Below are 15,944 nucleotides of genomic sequence, written 5' to 3' on the forward strand. Positions count from 1 at the left end.
TTGGGTAGACAATATAGTGATGAGTGCTCTCAATCATCTCACTGTTAATTTTTGAGAGAGGAAGTTTCCAAGGAACTGTAAATTTTCAAGATTTGGTGATACCCAGACCTGAACCTGTTCACCTCCTCAGATAACCATGCGCTCCTGTATTTCTGTGCCAGAGCCGAGGTCACGTCAGCCTGGGAGCTGCGTGGTCTCTTTTTTTGGATAAGAAAGCGTCTGTCTATTTCCTCAGTTTTCTCTTATCTTACCTAGAGATGTGGTTGACTGCCTGGCTATTGAAAGGTAATGACTGCTAGAACAATCTCCTACCTTTGATGCTAGATACATGGTCAGTTTGCATAGGGTGTACGTTATGGCTATAAACTCGTGGAAAGAGTTTGTACAGTGATGTTCTTTAAACCCGGCTAGCCCTATTGCGTGATACCCTTCACAATCAGGAGTACCTACAATCTTGGTTTGGAGTCTGTTTAAGTTCTATTGCAGCTGTTTCAGTCTTTTCATGACCCAATTGTGTTTGGCTCATTAAGGGATCACCGATTAGTTTTATGCAAGCTATTTAGCAATTTTGCCCTGATTGGCCTTCATTTATTCCCAGTTGGACCCTTAATTTAGTTCTTCGGAAGTTAATGGATCTGCAGTTTGAGCCTTTGCAAATATGAGATTTCAAGTTTTTTGCATGTTAAACTATTAATTGTTTTACCACAAAGAATTGGCAAACTGCGGACCTCTTGTTTATAAGCTGCATTTGATTGTGCATTCTGATTAGACAACCTTAAAGACTCACCCAGAAATCTACCAAGTTGTGTTTCTGTTTCATTTGGGTCTAGAAATTGTCATATATTTTCATCCAATATTGCACCAATTAGAGTGGAGCACCATTTTTAATATTTGGATACTTGATGTGCCCCAACTTACCATAGGGTCTTGTATGAAGCAAGTTGAAAATTTCAACAGTTAAATGCTTCCTAAGATTTTCTGGCTCAAGACAATCAGTAACCAAGCAACAGATATCTAAATGGATGGTGGAGCATATAGAAATGGGCATTGGCTATTCAGCCAGTCAAGCATGCTCCACTATTTTGTTAGCCAGGGCAGATGTTTACAATCCTAATTCTGTCATTTTTTTCATATTCTTTAACACCTTTTACTTTTGTAAGTATTGTTTTGGCTGAGTGGTAGCATTCTTGCCTTTTAAGATAGAAGGTTTGGGGTTTAAGTCCAATTCCAGGATTTGAACACTTAATCTAGGCCAACGCTTCAATGCATTACTGTGTTGCATTGTCAGAGGTGCCATGTTTTGAGTAAGATGTTAAACTAAAGTCGCATCTGCCTCTACAGGTGGACCTAGACTCTAGACAACTATTCCAATGCTCCCTTGGCTGGCTGGCCTCCCACCTTGCAACTCCGTAAACTTGAGATCCAAAACTCTGTTGCCTGTATCCTAACTCGCACCAAGTCCAGTTCACCCATCACCCCTGTGCTCACTGACCTACATTTGCAGCCTTGAATTTAAAATTCTTATCCTTGTTTTCAAATCCCTCCGTGGCTTTGCTCCTCCCTATCTCTGTAACCTCCTCCAGCCCTACAACCCTCTCAGATCTCTGTACTCCAATTCTGACTTCTTGCGCATCCCTGATTTTCAACGTTCCACCAATAGTGGCCGTGCCTTCAGCTGCCTAGGCCCTAAGCTCTGGAATTTCCTCCCTAAACTTCTCTGCTTCTCTACCCCTCTGTCCTCCTCAAAACCTATCCCTTTGACCAACATGTCCTAATATTTCCTTATGTGGTTCGGTGTCAAATTTTGTTTGGTAACACTCCTGTGAAGCGCCTTGGGACGTTTTACTATGTTAAAGGTGCTTTATAAATGCAAGTTGTTGTTAAAGATCCCATGACACTATTTGAAGAAGAGTATGGACTTCTGCTGTCTTGCTCAACCTTCTTCCTTCAGCCTACACCACCTAAAAAGATTAACTGATCGTTTATCTCATTGCTTTGTGTGACCTTGCTGTGCGCAAGTTGGCAGCCAAGCTAACCTACATAAGTGACTGTGCTTCAAAGTAGTTCATTGGCTGTGAAGTACTTGTTCATTCTTTTCCCTAATATGATGACTTCACAGAGTGCAGTGCTCACCCACATAAACTGGTTCTGTCGAGATCCTATTCTCTTACTGTATACCTAACTGCTGATGTCATTGGCAAGGGATCATGTTTCTGTACACACGTGCAAGCAGTAAATAGGTCAGAAGAACAAGGGAAAATGCAGTAGCACAGCTGACGAGATTTATTTATGGAATTGTGACCTCCTAAATTTTGATATTTACAGAGAAAGCCATAATGTTTGGAAAAGCATGTTTCAGAAAAGATTTTTTAAGGAAATGTAAGTAGCATGACGTTAAAATGTATTAAAAGGCCATCAGAACTTCAGCTTTACACAAACAAGAACGTTTATTGTGCTTTTAATAAAACTTTAATGGCAACCATTTAGTGTGATTTAAATACTTATCTGTGCAGAGAAGTCATGAACTGTGCAAATTTATCTAATATATTAAATTTGGTACACAGACTCTTGTTTTGATGAAAACTCACTATATGACATTGCCATAAACTCTGTTCTCTATCCTTCTCCCTGGCCACTGTCAGAGGCTAAACCAGACTGTTCACAACGTTGGCATCTGATTTGACCCAGAGATGAGCTTCCGACCACATACCCGCTCCATCGCCAAGACCGCCTACTTCTACCTCCTGTAACATCGCGTGTCTCTGCCCCTGCCTCAGCTCATCTGCTGAAATCCTCATCCATGCCTTTGTTGCGTCCAGACTAGGCTATTCCAATGCTCTCCTGGCCAGCTTCCCATCTTCCGCCCTCCATACACTTGAGCTCATCTAAAACTCTGCTGCCCGTATCCTAACTCTCCTCTTGCGCAGCCCCAATTTTAATCACTGCACCATTGGCGGCCGTGTCTTCAGCTGCCTAGGCCCTAAGCTCTCTAATTTCCTCCCTAAACCTCTCCACCTCTCTACCTCTCCTCTCTCCTCCTTCCAAGATGCTCCTTTTAACCTACCTCTTTGACCAATCTTTTGGTCACCTGACCTAATATCCCCTTATGTGGCTCGGTGTCAAATTTTGTTTGATCACTTCCGTGAAGCGCCGTGGGACGTTTTGCTACATTAAAGGTGCCATATAATTGCACGTTGTTTTTGTTGTTTGTTTGTTGTATGTACCTACAATACCAGTTACTCTTGCAGGTGGTGATTTGATGGTCCTTTTTCAATGTTAAAGGTATCACACTGTGACACAAAATAGCGACTATTTTATCCTAACATTATACTAGTCAGTCTACCACAGTGTTGCAAATATAGCCTTCAAATGAAGCATGCTCGCTCTTGTCCCCTTCGCGCCCTTCCCCGTCACATTGGTTCGATCTCCGTCTAGTTCAGCTGGGACGACTACAATAGTGTTCCTAGAATCACTCTTTGTTCTAATGCCCTTCAGAGAAGGGACCTGTCGCCTGTACCTGGTCTGGCCTACATGTGATTCCAGGCCCACATTATGTGGTTGATTCTTAATACCCACATCCAAAGATTTTTTCTAAACTTTGAGAAACTGTATCGGATTGCAGTTGTGAAGGCCCTGCAGCCTTGCCACTAGACAAATCTGCTCAGCCTTGCCACTAGGCAAACTAGAAACCGGTGCAGGATTGGGGCTAGGGCAGGGGGAAAGCAAGTCCATGAGGTGCTCGCACTTGGAGGAGGGGGTGTAAGGGCATTTAAGGAGATGGATGGTTGTGAACAAAAGAGGTCAGGGTTATCTTTGCTCTTCAGAAGTAGTGGGTGGTTGGCAGAGGCAAGTGAGGCCCGATAGTTCTTGATGTGTCATGGATAGCTAAACCAGTTGTGTGCCAGATACGCTGAAATCTGTGCCCCATGGACTTGAGGGAGTGAGGATGGGGCCATACCTGGTGGGGAGGGGGGGGGCAGTGAACTGGGATGGGAGAGAGTAATAGTTTTATTGGGTTGAACCGATGAAAGGCTGCAGAAATATCGTGGTGAATGGCTGGTCAAAGGCTAGGCAGTTGAGATTTAGAAACTGCAGTTGTAAGTGATTAAGGGGAGAGTTTTTTTTGCAGGGATGGACACAGAAAGATGTAGGGTTGGAAGGGGGAGGGGTTGTGGGTGGTAAGAGTCACAAATAAGTGGTTGGAGATAGCCTTGTCTGTGATCGAGATTATTGGAGTAGAGAGGCCATGGGAAATGACCAGGTCGAAGTGGTGGCCATGAATATATGAAGGAGAGTTTATATGGAGAGACGGGTTTAGAGAGGACAGGAAGGCAGTGAATTCAGAGAAATGATGGCATGGGGAACTGAGATGGCGATTGAAATCACCAAGGGAGTGTTGCCACTCAGTGAAGAGGTTGAAGGAGTTTATATTGGTGAGAAACTTGGAGGTGTAGCTTGGTGGGGCAGTAGGTAGTGGGGATATTAAATGAGAGGGGTGAGGTGCCCTTAGGAAGAGTAGTGGGAGATACCAAGACGTGCCTTGGTGATGAAAAGCCACACCACCAATACATCAGTTTGGGCAGGACAGGTAATAGAAAGGTTAGCTGGGGGGGATTCATTGAGGGCAAGGTGTCACCAGCTGTGAGCCAAGTTTCAGTCAAAGCAAAGATGTCAGTGTAAATCGTGACTGGCAAGGCCCTTGGTCATTGACAATCTAGAAACAATGCTGAGGGGCAGTGAATGATCTGCTGGCAGAGCACAAAAGTTTCCAACTGAGTACCATAGGTACTCTTAGTTTTGGAGCTTGGGGGCCGTAGCTGTCAGGAAGACCTGTGCTTTCCAAATGCTTTATTCCCCTTTGCAATGTGCCACCAGTTCCTGTTGGAGAGTCCATAAAGAAAGGTCTGGATTTTGTTCAATCTCCGCTCTTAGAATTTCCAAAAGTTACGTCGGTGGTATGAAGTTCACTTTCTTTATATTGTAGTCACTGGTTGACAATGAGAGTATTGCATGCCTGCTGCTGTTGGCACACTATCAATATAAAAGTGCTCTATAATTTAAAGCACTTTTAATAGTGCTGCTTACTAATGAGCATTGTTAATGAGGATTTGTTCCTCTCCAATTTTCTTTTCCTGATTTAATTTTAAATGTTGTTCTTTTTTCCCATGTGTTTTCCTCCCCAAGAATAAATGCGTCACCTGCTCTGACATACTGAAGAGTAGCCCAGGATTAGTCGCCCTCGAATTTATTATGTGCGTTCTGTTGCCTCCTTCCTTTCCATGGGGAAGTAAGGCTCTAGAATCATAGAAAGGTTACAGCACGGAAGGAGGCCGCTCAGCCCATCGGGTCCGCGCTGGCTCTATGCAAGAGCAATCCAGCTAGTCCCACTCACCTGCCCTATCCCTGTAGCCCTGCACATTTTTTCCTTTTCAAGTACTTATTCAGTTCCCTTTTGAAGGCCATGTTTGAAGCTGCCTCCACCACTCCCTCGGGCAGTGCATTCCAGATCCTAACCACTCGTTGTGTAAAAAATTATTCTCCATGTCACTTTTTTGGTTCTTTTGCCAATCACCGTAAATCTATGCCCTCTGGTTCCTGACCCTTCCACCAATGGGAATAGTTTCTCTCTAGCTACTCTGTCTAGACCTTTCATGATTTTGAATACCTGTCAAATCTCCTTGCAACCTTCTCTGTTCCAAGGAGATCAACCCCAGCTTCTCCAGTCTATGCACGTAACTGAAGTCCCTCATCCCTGGAATCATTCTAGTAAATCTCTTCCGAACTTTCTCTAAGGCCTTCGCATCTTTCATAAAGTGCGATGCCCAGAACTGGACACAATACAACAGTTGTGGCTGAACTAGTGTTTTATAAAGGTTCAACATAACTTCCTTACTTTTGTACTCTATGCCTGTATTTATAAAGCTCAGGATTCTGTATGCTTTTTTAACTGCTTTCTCATTCGGCCCTGCCACCTTCAATGATTTGTGCACATATACCCCCAGATCTCTCTGTTCCTGTACCCCTTTTTAGAATTGTGCCCTCTAGTTTATATTGCCTCTCCTTGTTCTTCCTACCGAAATGTATCACCTCGCATTTTTTTGCGTTAAATTTCATCTGCCACGTGTCTGCCTGTCTATATCTTCTTGAAGTCTACCATTATCCTCCTCGCTGTTCACTGCCCTTCCAAGTTTTGTGTCATCTGCAAATTTGGAAATTGTGCCCTGTACACCCAAGTCCAAGTCATTAATATATATCGAGAAAAGCAGTGGTCCCAGCACCGACCCCTGGAGAACACCACTGTACACCTTCCTCCAGTCCGAAAAACAACTGTTCACCACTACTCTCTGTTTCCTGTTACTTAGCCAATTCTGTATCCATTTTGCTACTGCCCCCTTTACTCCACGGGCCACAATCCTGATGACAAGGCTACCAATGAGGCACTTTATCAAACGCCTTTTGAAAGTCCATATACACCACACCAACTGTATTGCCCTCACCTTCCCTCTCTGTTAACTCATCAAAAAACTCTTTATAGGGTTAGTTAAACACGATTTGCCTCTAACAAAGCCCTGCTGGCTTTCCCTAATCAATCCACACTCGTCCAAGTGACTGTTAATTCTGTCCCGGAATATCGTTTCTAAAAGTTTCCCCACTACAGAGGTTAAACTGACTGGCCTATAGTTGCTGGGTTTAACCTTTACACCCTTTTTTGAACAAGGTGTAACAATTTCAATTCTCCAGTCCTCTGGCACCACTCCCGTATCTAAGGATGTTTGGAAGATTATGGCCAGACCCTCCGAAATTTCCACCCTTACTTCCCTCAGCTTCCTAGGATGCATTCCATCTGGACTGGGTGACTTATCTACTTTAAGTACAGCCAGCCTTTCCAGTACCTCTATCAATTTTTAGCCCATCCAGTATCTCAACTATATCTTCCTTTACTGGGACTCTGGTAGCATCTTCTTCCTTGGTGAAGACAGATGCAAAGTTGGTATGTTTTCTCAAAAGCTGCCCAAGATCAAGAAATTACTCTCTAGGGAATTATGAACATAAACCTGGGTTGTTTGTTCTGTGGTATGAAGTTTGCATGCCGTGCCTTGGCTGGAAGATTTTAAAAATGGATTCGTTTACATTGCCGATGAGTTAGACCTAGAGATTTACGGTACCCTCAAATATACGTTTGTATTCAAATATACTTTTTAAAATCCAATATTTTGTTGCATGACTATGTTGACACTGTATGCATGGTTTATCAGTGGTCTAACATTTTTAGTTTTCAGAATAGTAGCAGTGATATTTTCCATGCAAGTAAATTTGTATATTGTCTTTTTTTAACCTGTTTTTAGTTTTACATGACTTAATGGTATATCCAGCATATGTTGGTGGTATGATATTTATGTTGCCCATGAACTCAACTAACAAATGGCAGACTAGGCTTTTATTATATTGAGCATTCAAAAAGTTAAAAGAACAGTTGTCATATAGAGTAGTATTTTACATTAGTCACTTCCAAATTATTAAAAGTTGATAATGGTATAAATTAAAGTTTCAATGCTCCAATACAATACACGGTAGTGTTATGCTGAGGAATGTTAATTTCCAGTGCACTTTGAGTTATGTAACCTTGTCTATATGGGCAAAAGTTATATTCATGTAGAACAGTGTGGTCCAATACATTGTCCACACATGGCTAATTGGAAATCCAGAAGATTAAATAAAAATTGAGTAATAAACACCGTCATCGGGCATGTGGCCTCGATACATTTGCATGTTGTATGCATGTGTACTTTAACCTTTTTGTGCGTTTATTGGTAAAATGGTAAGATGAAAAGCAGAATGTGCGAATGTTTTTTGATTGTGTGTATGCTTTACTTCCTTGATTACTGCTATTGGTTATCTGTGTAACACTGGTGAAAACGCCAGATTTCAGCACCATGGAAACACCAGCAATATTGTATGGCAAGGGGAGCTGTCATTGTGGTCAGCTCACCAATAACCACTCCAGGCTAGCAGAAGAAAGCAAGCCCAACCATTAACGAGCAGCTTCAATAAGGCACGCGTGACCAGGGCAAGCAGCATCTAACCGCATCCTGGATGGAAAGCTGGAGTGGGTCTGGCAGGTCTCGTCGTATGAGTCAATGTTCTTAGCCGTCACTCTGATGAAGTCAGAGTACCGCTAGTAACTGCTGGACAAAAGCCCAGAAGCTGCACTCTGTCTGATAAATTAATTCCATTCTAAACTTTGGTGAAAGAGAGAGACTGCAAAATTTTGCACTGAATGGTGGTAGATGTTTAAGTAAAGTACATTTACTCACCTGTATTGTGAGTAAGGCATTTTCTACTAAAGTTAGTGCATGTGACTAAAATGGTGTCGCTGTAGCCACACCTGTGCTGGTCAGCGATTTTCTATCTGACAACACTGATGTGGAACTTAAAGGTTTTGATCTAGACTGCTTTCTAACTAACCTAATTTATAAATGCAAACTGATAGTCTAGTACTGAGTTGTATCAATTCTTTTCCTCCAATTTTTTCCTCTCTTGGATGTAGTGATTTTTACTATCTTCATGTGTGAATTGACAGTGCTGGCAAACAAGTAGACAATGGGAGAGGGGAGCATGACAGCCAAGCCCAGTCCTGTCATCACCTGCCATGCATTTTTCAATAGGTCCACTGAATTGTGATTGAGAGTGGGACCCTGGCTGTTTGGTTAACGGGGGAAATGTGAAATTATCCACTTTGGGAGGAAGATTAGAAAAGCAGAATATTTAAAAAAAAATTTTTTTTACTAAGAAATGTTGGTATTCAGAGAGATTTGGATGTCCTTGTACATGAATCATCAAAAGTTAACATGCTGGTACAGCAATTAGTTAGGAAGGCAAATGGTACGTTAGCCTTTACTGCAAGGAGGTTGGAGTATAAGAGTAATGAGGTTTTGCTGCAATTATATAGGGCTCTGGTGAGACCACACCTGTAGTACTGTGTACAGTTTTGGTCTCCTTACCTAAGGAAGGATATACTTGCCTTAGAGGGAGTACAACAAAGGTTGACTAGATTGATTCCTGGAATGAGAGGGTTGTCCTATGAGGAAAGATTAGGTAAAATGGGCCTATATTCCCTGGAATTTAGAAGAATGAGAGGTGATCTCATTGAAATGTATAAGATGCTGAGTGGCTATTTCCCCTGGCTGGAGAGTCTAGAACTAGGGGTCATAGTCTCAGGTCGGCCATTTAGGACCGAAATGAGGAAACATTTCTTCACTCGGTTGTGAATCTGTGGAATTCTCTACCCCAGAGGGCTGTGGATGCTCAGTTGTTGAGTAAGGGACAGTATAAGACATAAGGAAAGGGCATACAAAAAGGCAAAAAATGGCACAGATCCTGGCGAATGGGAAAGATACAAAGATCAACAAAGGGTCACAAAACAGATAGTAAGAGCTACAAAAAGAGAGTATGAAAAGAAACTTGCAAGGGATATCAAAACCAAAACGAAGAACTTTTATAGTTACATTAGAAAAAAGAGGGTAGTCAGGTGCAGTGTTGGCCCCTTAAAAACTGAAAGTGGGGATATTGTCATTGACAATGGGGAAATGGCGGACATGTTGAACGATTGCTTTACGTCAGTATTTACAGTAGAAAAAGAGGATAGCATGCTGGAAATCCCAAGAAAACTAATATTGAATTGGGGACAGGGACTCAATAAAATTAACATAAGTAAAGCAACAGTAATGAAGAAAATAATAGCACTAGAGTGACAAATCCCCAGGACCAGATGGTTTCCATCCCAGGGTATTAAAGGAAGTAGGTGAGCTCATTGCGGATGCCCTAACTATATAATCTTTCGAAGTTCTCTAGATTCAGGAACTGTCCCTCTGGATTGGAAAATTGCACATGTCACTCTGCTTTTTAAGAAAGGAGAGAGAGGGAAACCAGGGAATTATAGACCAGTTAGCCTAACATCTGTTGTGGGGAAAATGCTGGAGTCTATAATTAAGGATAGGGTGACTGAACACCTCGCAAATTTTCAGTTAATCAGAGAGAGCCAGCATGGATTTGTGAAAGATAGGTCGTGCCCGACAAACCTGATTGAATTTTTTGAAGAGGTGACTAAAGTAGTGGACAGGGGGATGTCAATGGATGTTATTTATATGGACTTCCAGAAGGCATTTGATAAGGTCCCACATAAGAGACTGCTAGCTAAGATAGAAGCCCATGGAATCGAGGGAAAAATACGGACTTGGTTAGGAAGTTGGCTGAGCGAAAGGCGACAGAGTAGGGATAATGGGTAGGTACTCACATTGGCAGGATGTGACTAGTGGAGTCCTGCAGGGATCTGTCTTGGGGCCCCAATTATTCACAATATTTATTAACGACTTGGATGAAGGCATAGAAAGTCTCATATCTAAGTTTGCCGATGACAAAGATTGGTGGCATTGTAAGCAGTGTGGATGAAAACATAAAATTACAAAGCGATATTGATAGATTAGGTGAATGCGGCAAATGGAATTCAATGTAGACAAATGTGAGGTCATCCACTTTGGATCAAAAAAGGATAGAACAGGGTACTTTCTAAATGGTAAAAAGTTAATAACAGTGGATGTCCAAAGGGACTTAGGGGTTCAGGTACATAGATCATTGAAGTGTCATGAACAGGAGCAGAAAATAATCAATAAGGCTAATGGAATGCTGGCCTTTATATCTAGAGGACTAGAGTACAAGGGGGCAGAAGTTATGCTGCAGCTATACAAAACCCTGGTTAGACCACACCTGGAGTACTGTGAGCAGTTCTGGGCACCGCACCTTCGGAAGGACATATTGGCCTTGGAGGGAGTGCAGCGTAGGTTTACTAGAATGATACCCGGATTTCAAGGATTAAGTTACGAGGAGAGATTACACAAATTGGGGTTGTATTCTCTGGAGTTTAGAAGGTTAAGGGGTGATCTGATCGAAGTTTATAAGGTATTAAGGGGAACGGATAGGGTGGATAGAGAGAAACTATTTCCGCTGGTTGGGGATTCTAGGAGTAGGGGGCACAGTCTAAAAATTAGAGCCAGACCTTTCAGGAGTGAGATTAGAAAACATTTCTGCACACACAGGGTGGTAGAAGTTTGGAACTCTCTTCTGCAAATGGCAATTGATACTGGCTCAATTGCTAAATTTAAATCTGAGATAGCTAGCTTTTTGGCAACCAAAGGTATTAAGGGATATGGGCCAAAGGTATATGGAGTTAGATCACAGATCAGCCATGAACTTATCAAATGGCGGAGCAGGCACGAGGGGCTGAATGGCCTACTCATGTTCCTATGTTCAAGATTGAGATCGATAGATTTTTGGACACGAAGGGAATCAAGGGATATGAGGATAGGGCAGGAAAGTGGAGTTGAGGTAGATCATCAGTCATGATCATATTCAATCACGGAGCAGGCTTGAGGGACCGTATGGCCTACTCCTGCTCCTGTTTATTATGTTCTTATGTTCTGTTTCCACAAGCCCAGACCAGTTGTGAGGCTTCTACTGCCACCCGGGCTGAGATCAGGTTACTTGGGACATATTGGGAATCGAACCTTCCTGGTCTGTTTGGCTCAGTACCACAGCAATTATCTACTGAGACTATAGGGAGTTATATTTTTATAGCATTTTGAATATGTGCTGTAAAAGTTTACTTCATTGAGACCTGTGTCAATTTTTAGAAGTAATGGTCTGGCTCAGCTTTGAACTGCTTTCCTTAATAAACATTTTTATTTCCGAGAAAGGGCATGTCATTTTGTAAATGTTATTTATAGGATGGGAAATAGGACATAATCTACTTCTTGTAAAAGATAGTTGATTCAGAAAAGTTGCTTAGTATCTTTTACTCTTTTTTTTTCCTGGTAGGGGAATATATTAAAAACTGGAGACCAAGGTACTTTCTATTGAAGACAGATGGATCCTTCATAGGATATAAGGAGAAGCCTCAAGATGCAGATCTACCATACCCTTTAAACAACTTCTCTGTGGCAAGTAAGTCTTTGCACAATCATATTCAGTTTTCCAGATATGTGTAATATTACCTCAGAATGAGATTTTAAAAAGCAATCAAATGTACTGAGCTCTTGTGTTTTAACAAATCTCTTAATTTGTACTAAATTAAAAGGTTTGCTGTATTCAAATTTCTGAAGGTGCTTTTACTGGACAGAGCATTCCACCGCTGTTCATAAATGTACCAACATATATTGAAGGGGAATGAAAGTATAGAGGGACAAATTTTTTGTTTAAAGGACTCCTTTTTATAGAAGAAATGTGGGGTATTGTCTCCGTTTCGGCAATAGAATTGATGTGTTTTTTTAAATTGTAAGTGAGGCTTTCATTTTTTTCTACAGTAATATGAACAAAAATTACTAACCCCTAGAGTTTCTTTCCCTTTAGCCATATACATAGGTTGCTGCAGATCACCCCCTACCCCTGTTCCAATGCCACAACATTCTTTAGTTTCAGCATATCTCTGTCCCAGCCCTCACCAAACTAGGCGCCTGTGTGAAACTCACTTCATGCTCACATAATCTCCTTTGACTTGGCTCATGACTACTGAGTTATCTCTTATTGGCCCAGTGCTCCCTTTCTTCAGGTACTGTTTTCATCCAACCTCGACCCACCTTTCAAAACTGTTGAAATTACCTGTGCTTTTTTATACATATTTAAAAAGAGGCTACCCTTGCCCCCTCTGTGCTCTTCAACTTCACCTTTCTGCCCAAGGTACTGGAACACCACTAACCATCTCCATACCCACCATTCCCTGTTCAAATCCTTCATTTTGGCTTTCTTTCTGCCCAACCAAAGTCACTAATAACATTCTCTGTGACTGTGACTGTGACAATGCTGCTGTTAACTCTCTTTGATCTTTCTGGAATTTGACAAGGATAACTACAGCATCTTCCTCCAGTGTCTCTCCTCCTTGATCCTCCATGGCACTGCCCTCACATGATTCCTTTCTTACCTACTTTGCTTTAGCCACCACACCTCCTGTAGTGGCTTCTCCTCCAATGCCTATACGGTCATCTCTGGTGTGCTCAAAGGTTCTCTCCTTGTGCCAGTCATATTTCTAACCTGTGTATTGCCCCTTGGCAACATGATTGGGAAGCATGGGGTGAACTTCTGTTTGTACGCCGATGATACTCAGCTTCACCTTGCCTCCATTATCCTGGATTCCACAATTATTGCTGTGCTGTCCGACTGTCTTTCTCACTTCATCACGAATGAGTAAGCACTTCCTTCAGCTCTGTTAGCAAAACCAAAGCCATCCTATTTATAGCCACTGGAAACTCCACACTGTAGCTCTTCATACCATTTCCCCTTCTAGTTTTCTGAGCAGGCTCAATCTGACAGTGCGTAACCTTGGTATCGTTTCTGAGCCATACATTAAATCTCACATCAAGTTCACCATCAAGACTTTAAACTTTTCACTTTCATGACATCACCTATCTCCATTCCCTTTATTGTCCCAATGCCACAGAAAAAGTGATTTATGTCTTTGCTACTTCCAGATGTAATATTTCCTTCCAGTGCCCTCCTTGGTCTCCTGAGCTTCACCCCCCATAAACAACAACATCCAGAATTCTGCTGCTTGCATCCCATCCTGCATGAAGTACTGCTGACTTGTCACCTTTATCCTTGATGACTCCATTGGCTTTTCACTCATCAGCACATCGACACTCCACCTTTTTAAAAGCTTCCTTAAACCTACCTCTTTGGCTACGTCCTCTAATTTTGCCTCCTATGCCTGCTTGGGTTAGATCTGAAACACGTTGGGATGTTTTGTTATGTTAAAGGCACAATATAAATGCAAGTTGCCTGTATTTTGAAAAACCTACAGCTATGTAGGATAAGTAAAGCATAATGCTGGTTCTTCTAGCATATGTATTTAAATCAAATAGCCTCACTCCTTGGCTAAATATGTAAGATCAACCCCAAAAATTTGAAACAGTTTCAAAGTTTAGAAATATTGGAATGTGTTTTTGCCTAGCTTGAGACCTATGAGTTGTGTATTTGTATTCCTGATGTTTTCTTGGACTGCATTGGTGTACTTGTGGAGGACAATTTAACATGCATGCATTGAGTGTTGTGTTTATGTAATCATTGTGCAAGTTTTTATTGAGATGCTTTAGTGATTTAATTTAGGAACTATAACGCACAAATAACAAACCTAATATTTGTAATTGAAGTGAAAATGCCTTGGGGCAGTAACAGGCCATAACCATAAATCATAGCAAACTTCACCATAAGTACTAGTTTTCTGAACGAAAAATAGTATCCTCCTAGGTAAGTATAAAGGTACAACAAAAGCTACCATATTGATGCACATATAGTCTTCCCTTGTATAAAAGTCACAACACAACAGTAATCTCAGTGGGGGGGGGGGAATAAAAACCTCTGCAAATATATGTTTACAGTTTTAAACATTTTAATTGCAATGATGTACTTGAAACAATGGACAATATTTTCCTTGACAGCTGTCAAAGAGAAAAAAAATACAGTACCTCTGTTCAATTTTGTTCCTCTAACTTTTTGAGACCCCTCACCAGACAGATAATTTCTTCCATCCATGTGGTTAGAGATGAAGCATTTTTTAAAAAATTCCCAAATAATGGAGTTCAGTTTTTCAAGAATCTACTAATGGATTTGAAACAGTCCAGGATTCTGTAAGTGACTTGTTGGTTTCAGTTTGATTGCCCATCCAAAGCCATTTGTAATATTTACTTTGCAACTGTCCTTAATTGTTTGTTTACAACCAGATCCACCACTTGCAGTTAATCATCCTTCTTGGCATTATGACTATGGTCAGCTCTTTATAGGTCAGCATAAAATTACCATGGAAGGCATACAAGCTGAGCGTATACTTATATAGCGAGGCATTTTGCCATCAATTTTTCTCCTTATCCATTGCTGCATTAAATCATGTATCGTGCAGCCCTTTAACTTAGGATCATATGTATATGCCAGTTGGAATTTTATCTTGAATAGTGTCTTTCATTTTAGTATTACAAATATTGGTAGCTTTCTGCTATTACTAGCATTACTGTAAAGCGTTGTTTTTCATTGCCCATGTGAATGGAAATGGTGGAGGATCCATTTTTATTCACCTTGGTGTTTCTAGGCATATCACCCCACATAGGAGTTGTCTACAATTCTACTGGCTTTGTTTTATAGTCTGGCAAAAGCTGACTGGCTGATGTACAGTGTGATAAGGTAAAACTGATGTGCCTCATTAAATAATACACCCATCTTCGGCTCACCTTGTTCTAGATTGTCTTCCAATGGTGACATGGAATGAATGGGCACCAAGCAGTAACCCAGTGTCAGAGGAATGTAGAGTGCGAATGAAGAGCTGTAGAAAGTTTCCTAGACACAGTGGAGTGAGAGTTTGAGGTAAACATTCTTGAAATCAATTTACTGGGGTGTAAGAACAAATAGTGCTTGATGAGGACAGAGGTGATGAATGTGAGGAAGTTTGTGTGACAAGGATTCGACTGCAGGGTTCTAGATTAGTTGAAGTTGTGAAGGATGGAGATGGAGAAGACGGCCATAGAAAGCATTTAATAAATCTATCCTTGAGATTATTAATACACTGAGGGTTTCAACAACAGTGGGTCCAGTGCAGGGTTTGGCAATATTCAGGAGGTGGACTTGGCAATGGATTCAATATCGGGTTTAAAGCTCATCTCCAGGTTGAACAGAACACCAGAGTTGGGCATCACGAGGTTCACCTTGAGCGGGTAGCCAGGGAGATTGATTAACTTGAGGCCAGAGGCACACAGGTGCTGACCACAGGTGCACAAAATGGCTTCAGAATTTTTGATTGTTGAGCTGTAGGAAATTTTGGCTTATCCAGGACCTGATGTTGGATAGATATTATAACAACAGTCCTTGAATAAATAAGTGTCAAAAAGGTAGAGGTGTCTTTGGCATGCATG

General features: G+C 41.5%; 1 protein-coding gene across 9 annotated transcripts in view; it reads left to right on the forward strand.

Annotated features, from left to right (window-relative positions):
- akt3a (v-akt murine thymoma viral oncogene homolog 3a) overlaps positions 1-15,944 on the forward strand; it is a 304,170-nt gene that overhangs the window by 103,846 nt on the left and 184,380 nt on the right. For all 9 annotated transcript variants that reach the window (XM_067988642.1, XM_067988640.1, XM_067988641.1 and 6 more), the window contains one exon: positions 11,872-11,997. In XM_067988642.1, coding sequence (XP_067844743.1) covers positions 11,872-11,997 — 126 coding nt within the window. The remainder of the gene's footprint in view (positions 1-11,871; positions 11,998-15,944) is intronic.

Source organism: Heptranchias perlo, chromosome 8 (assembly GCF_035084215.1).
Source record: "Heptranchias perlo isolate sHepPer1 chromosome 8, sHepPer1.hap1, whole genome shotgun sequence".
NCBI classification, from domain to species: Eukaryota; Metazoa; Chordata; class Chondrichthyes; order Hexanchiformes; family Hexanchidae; genus Heptranchias; species Heptranchias perlo.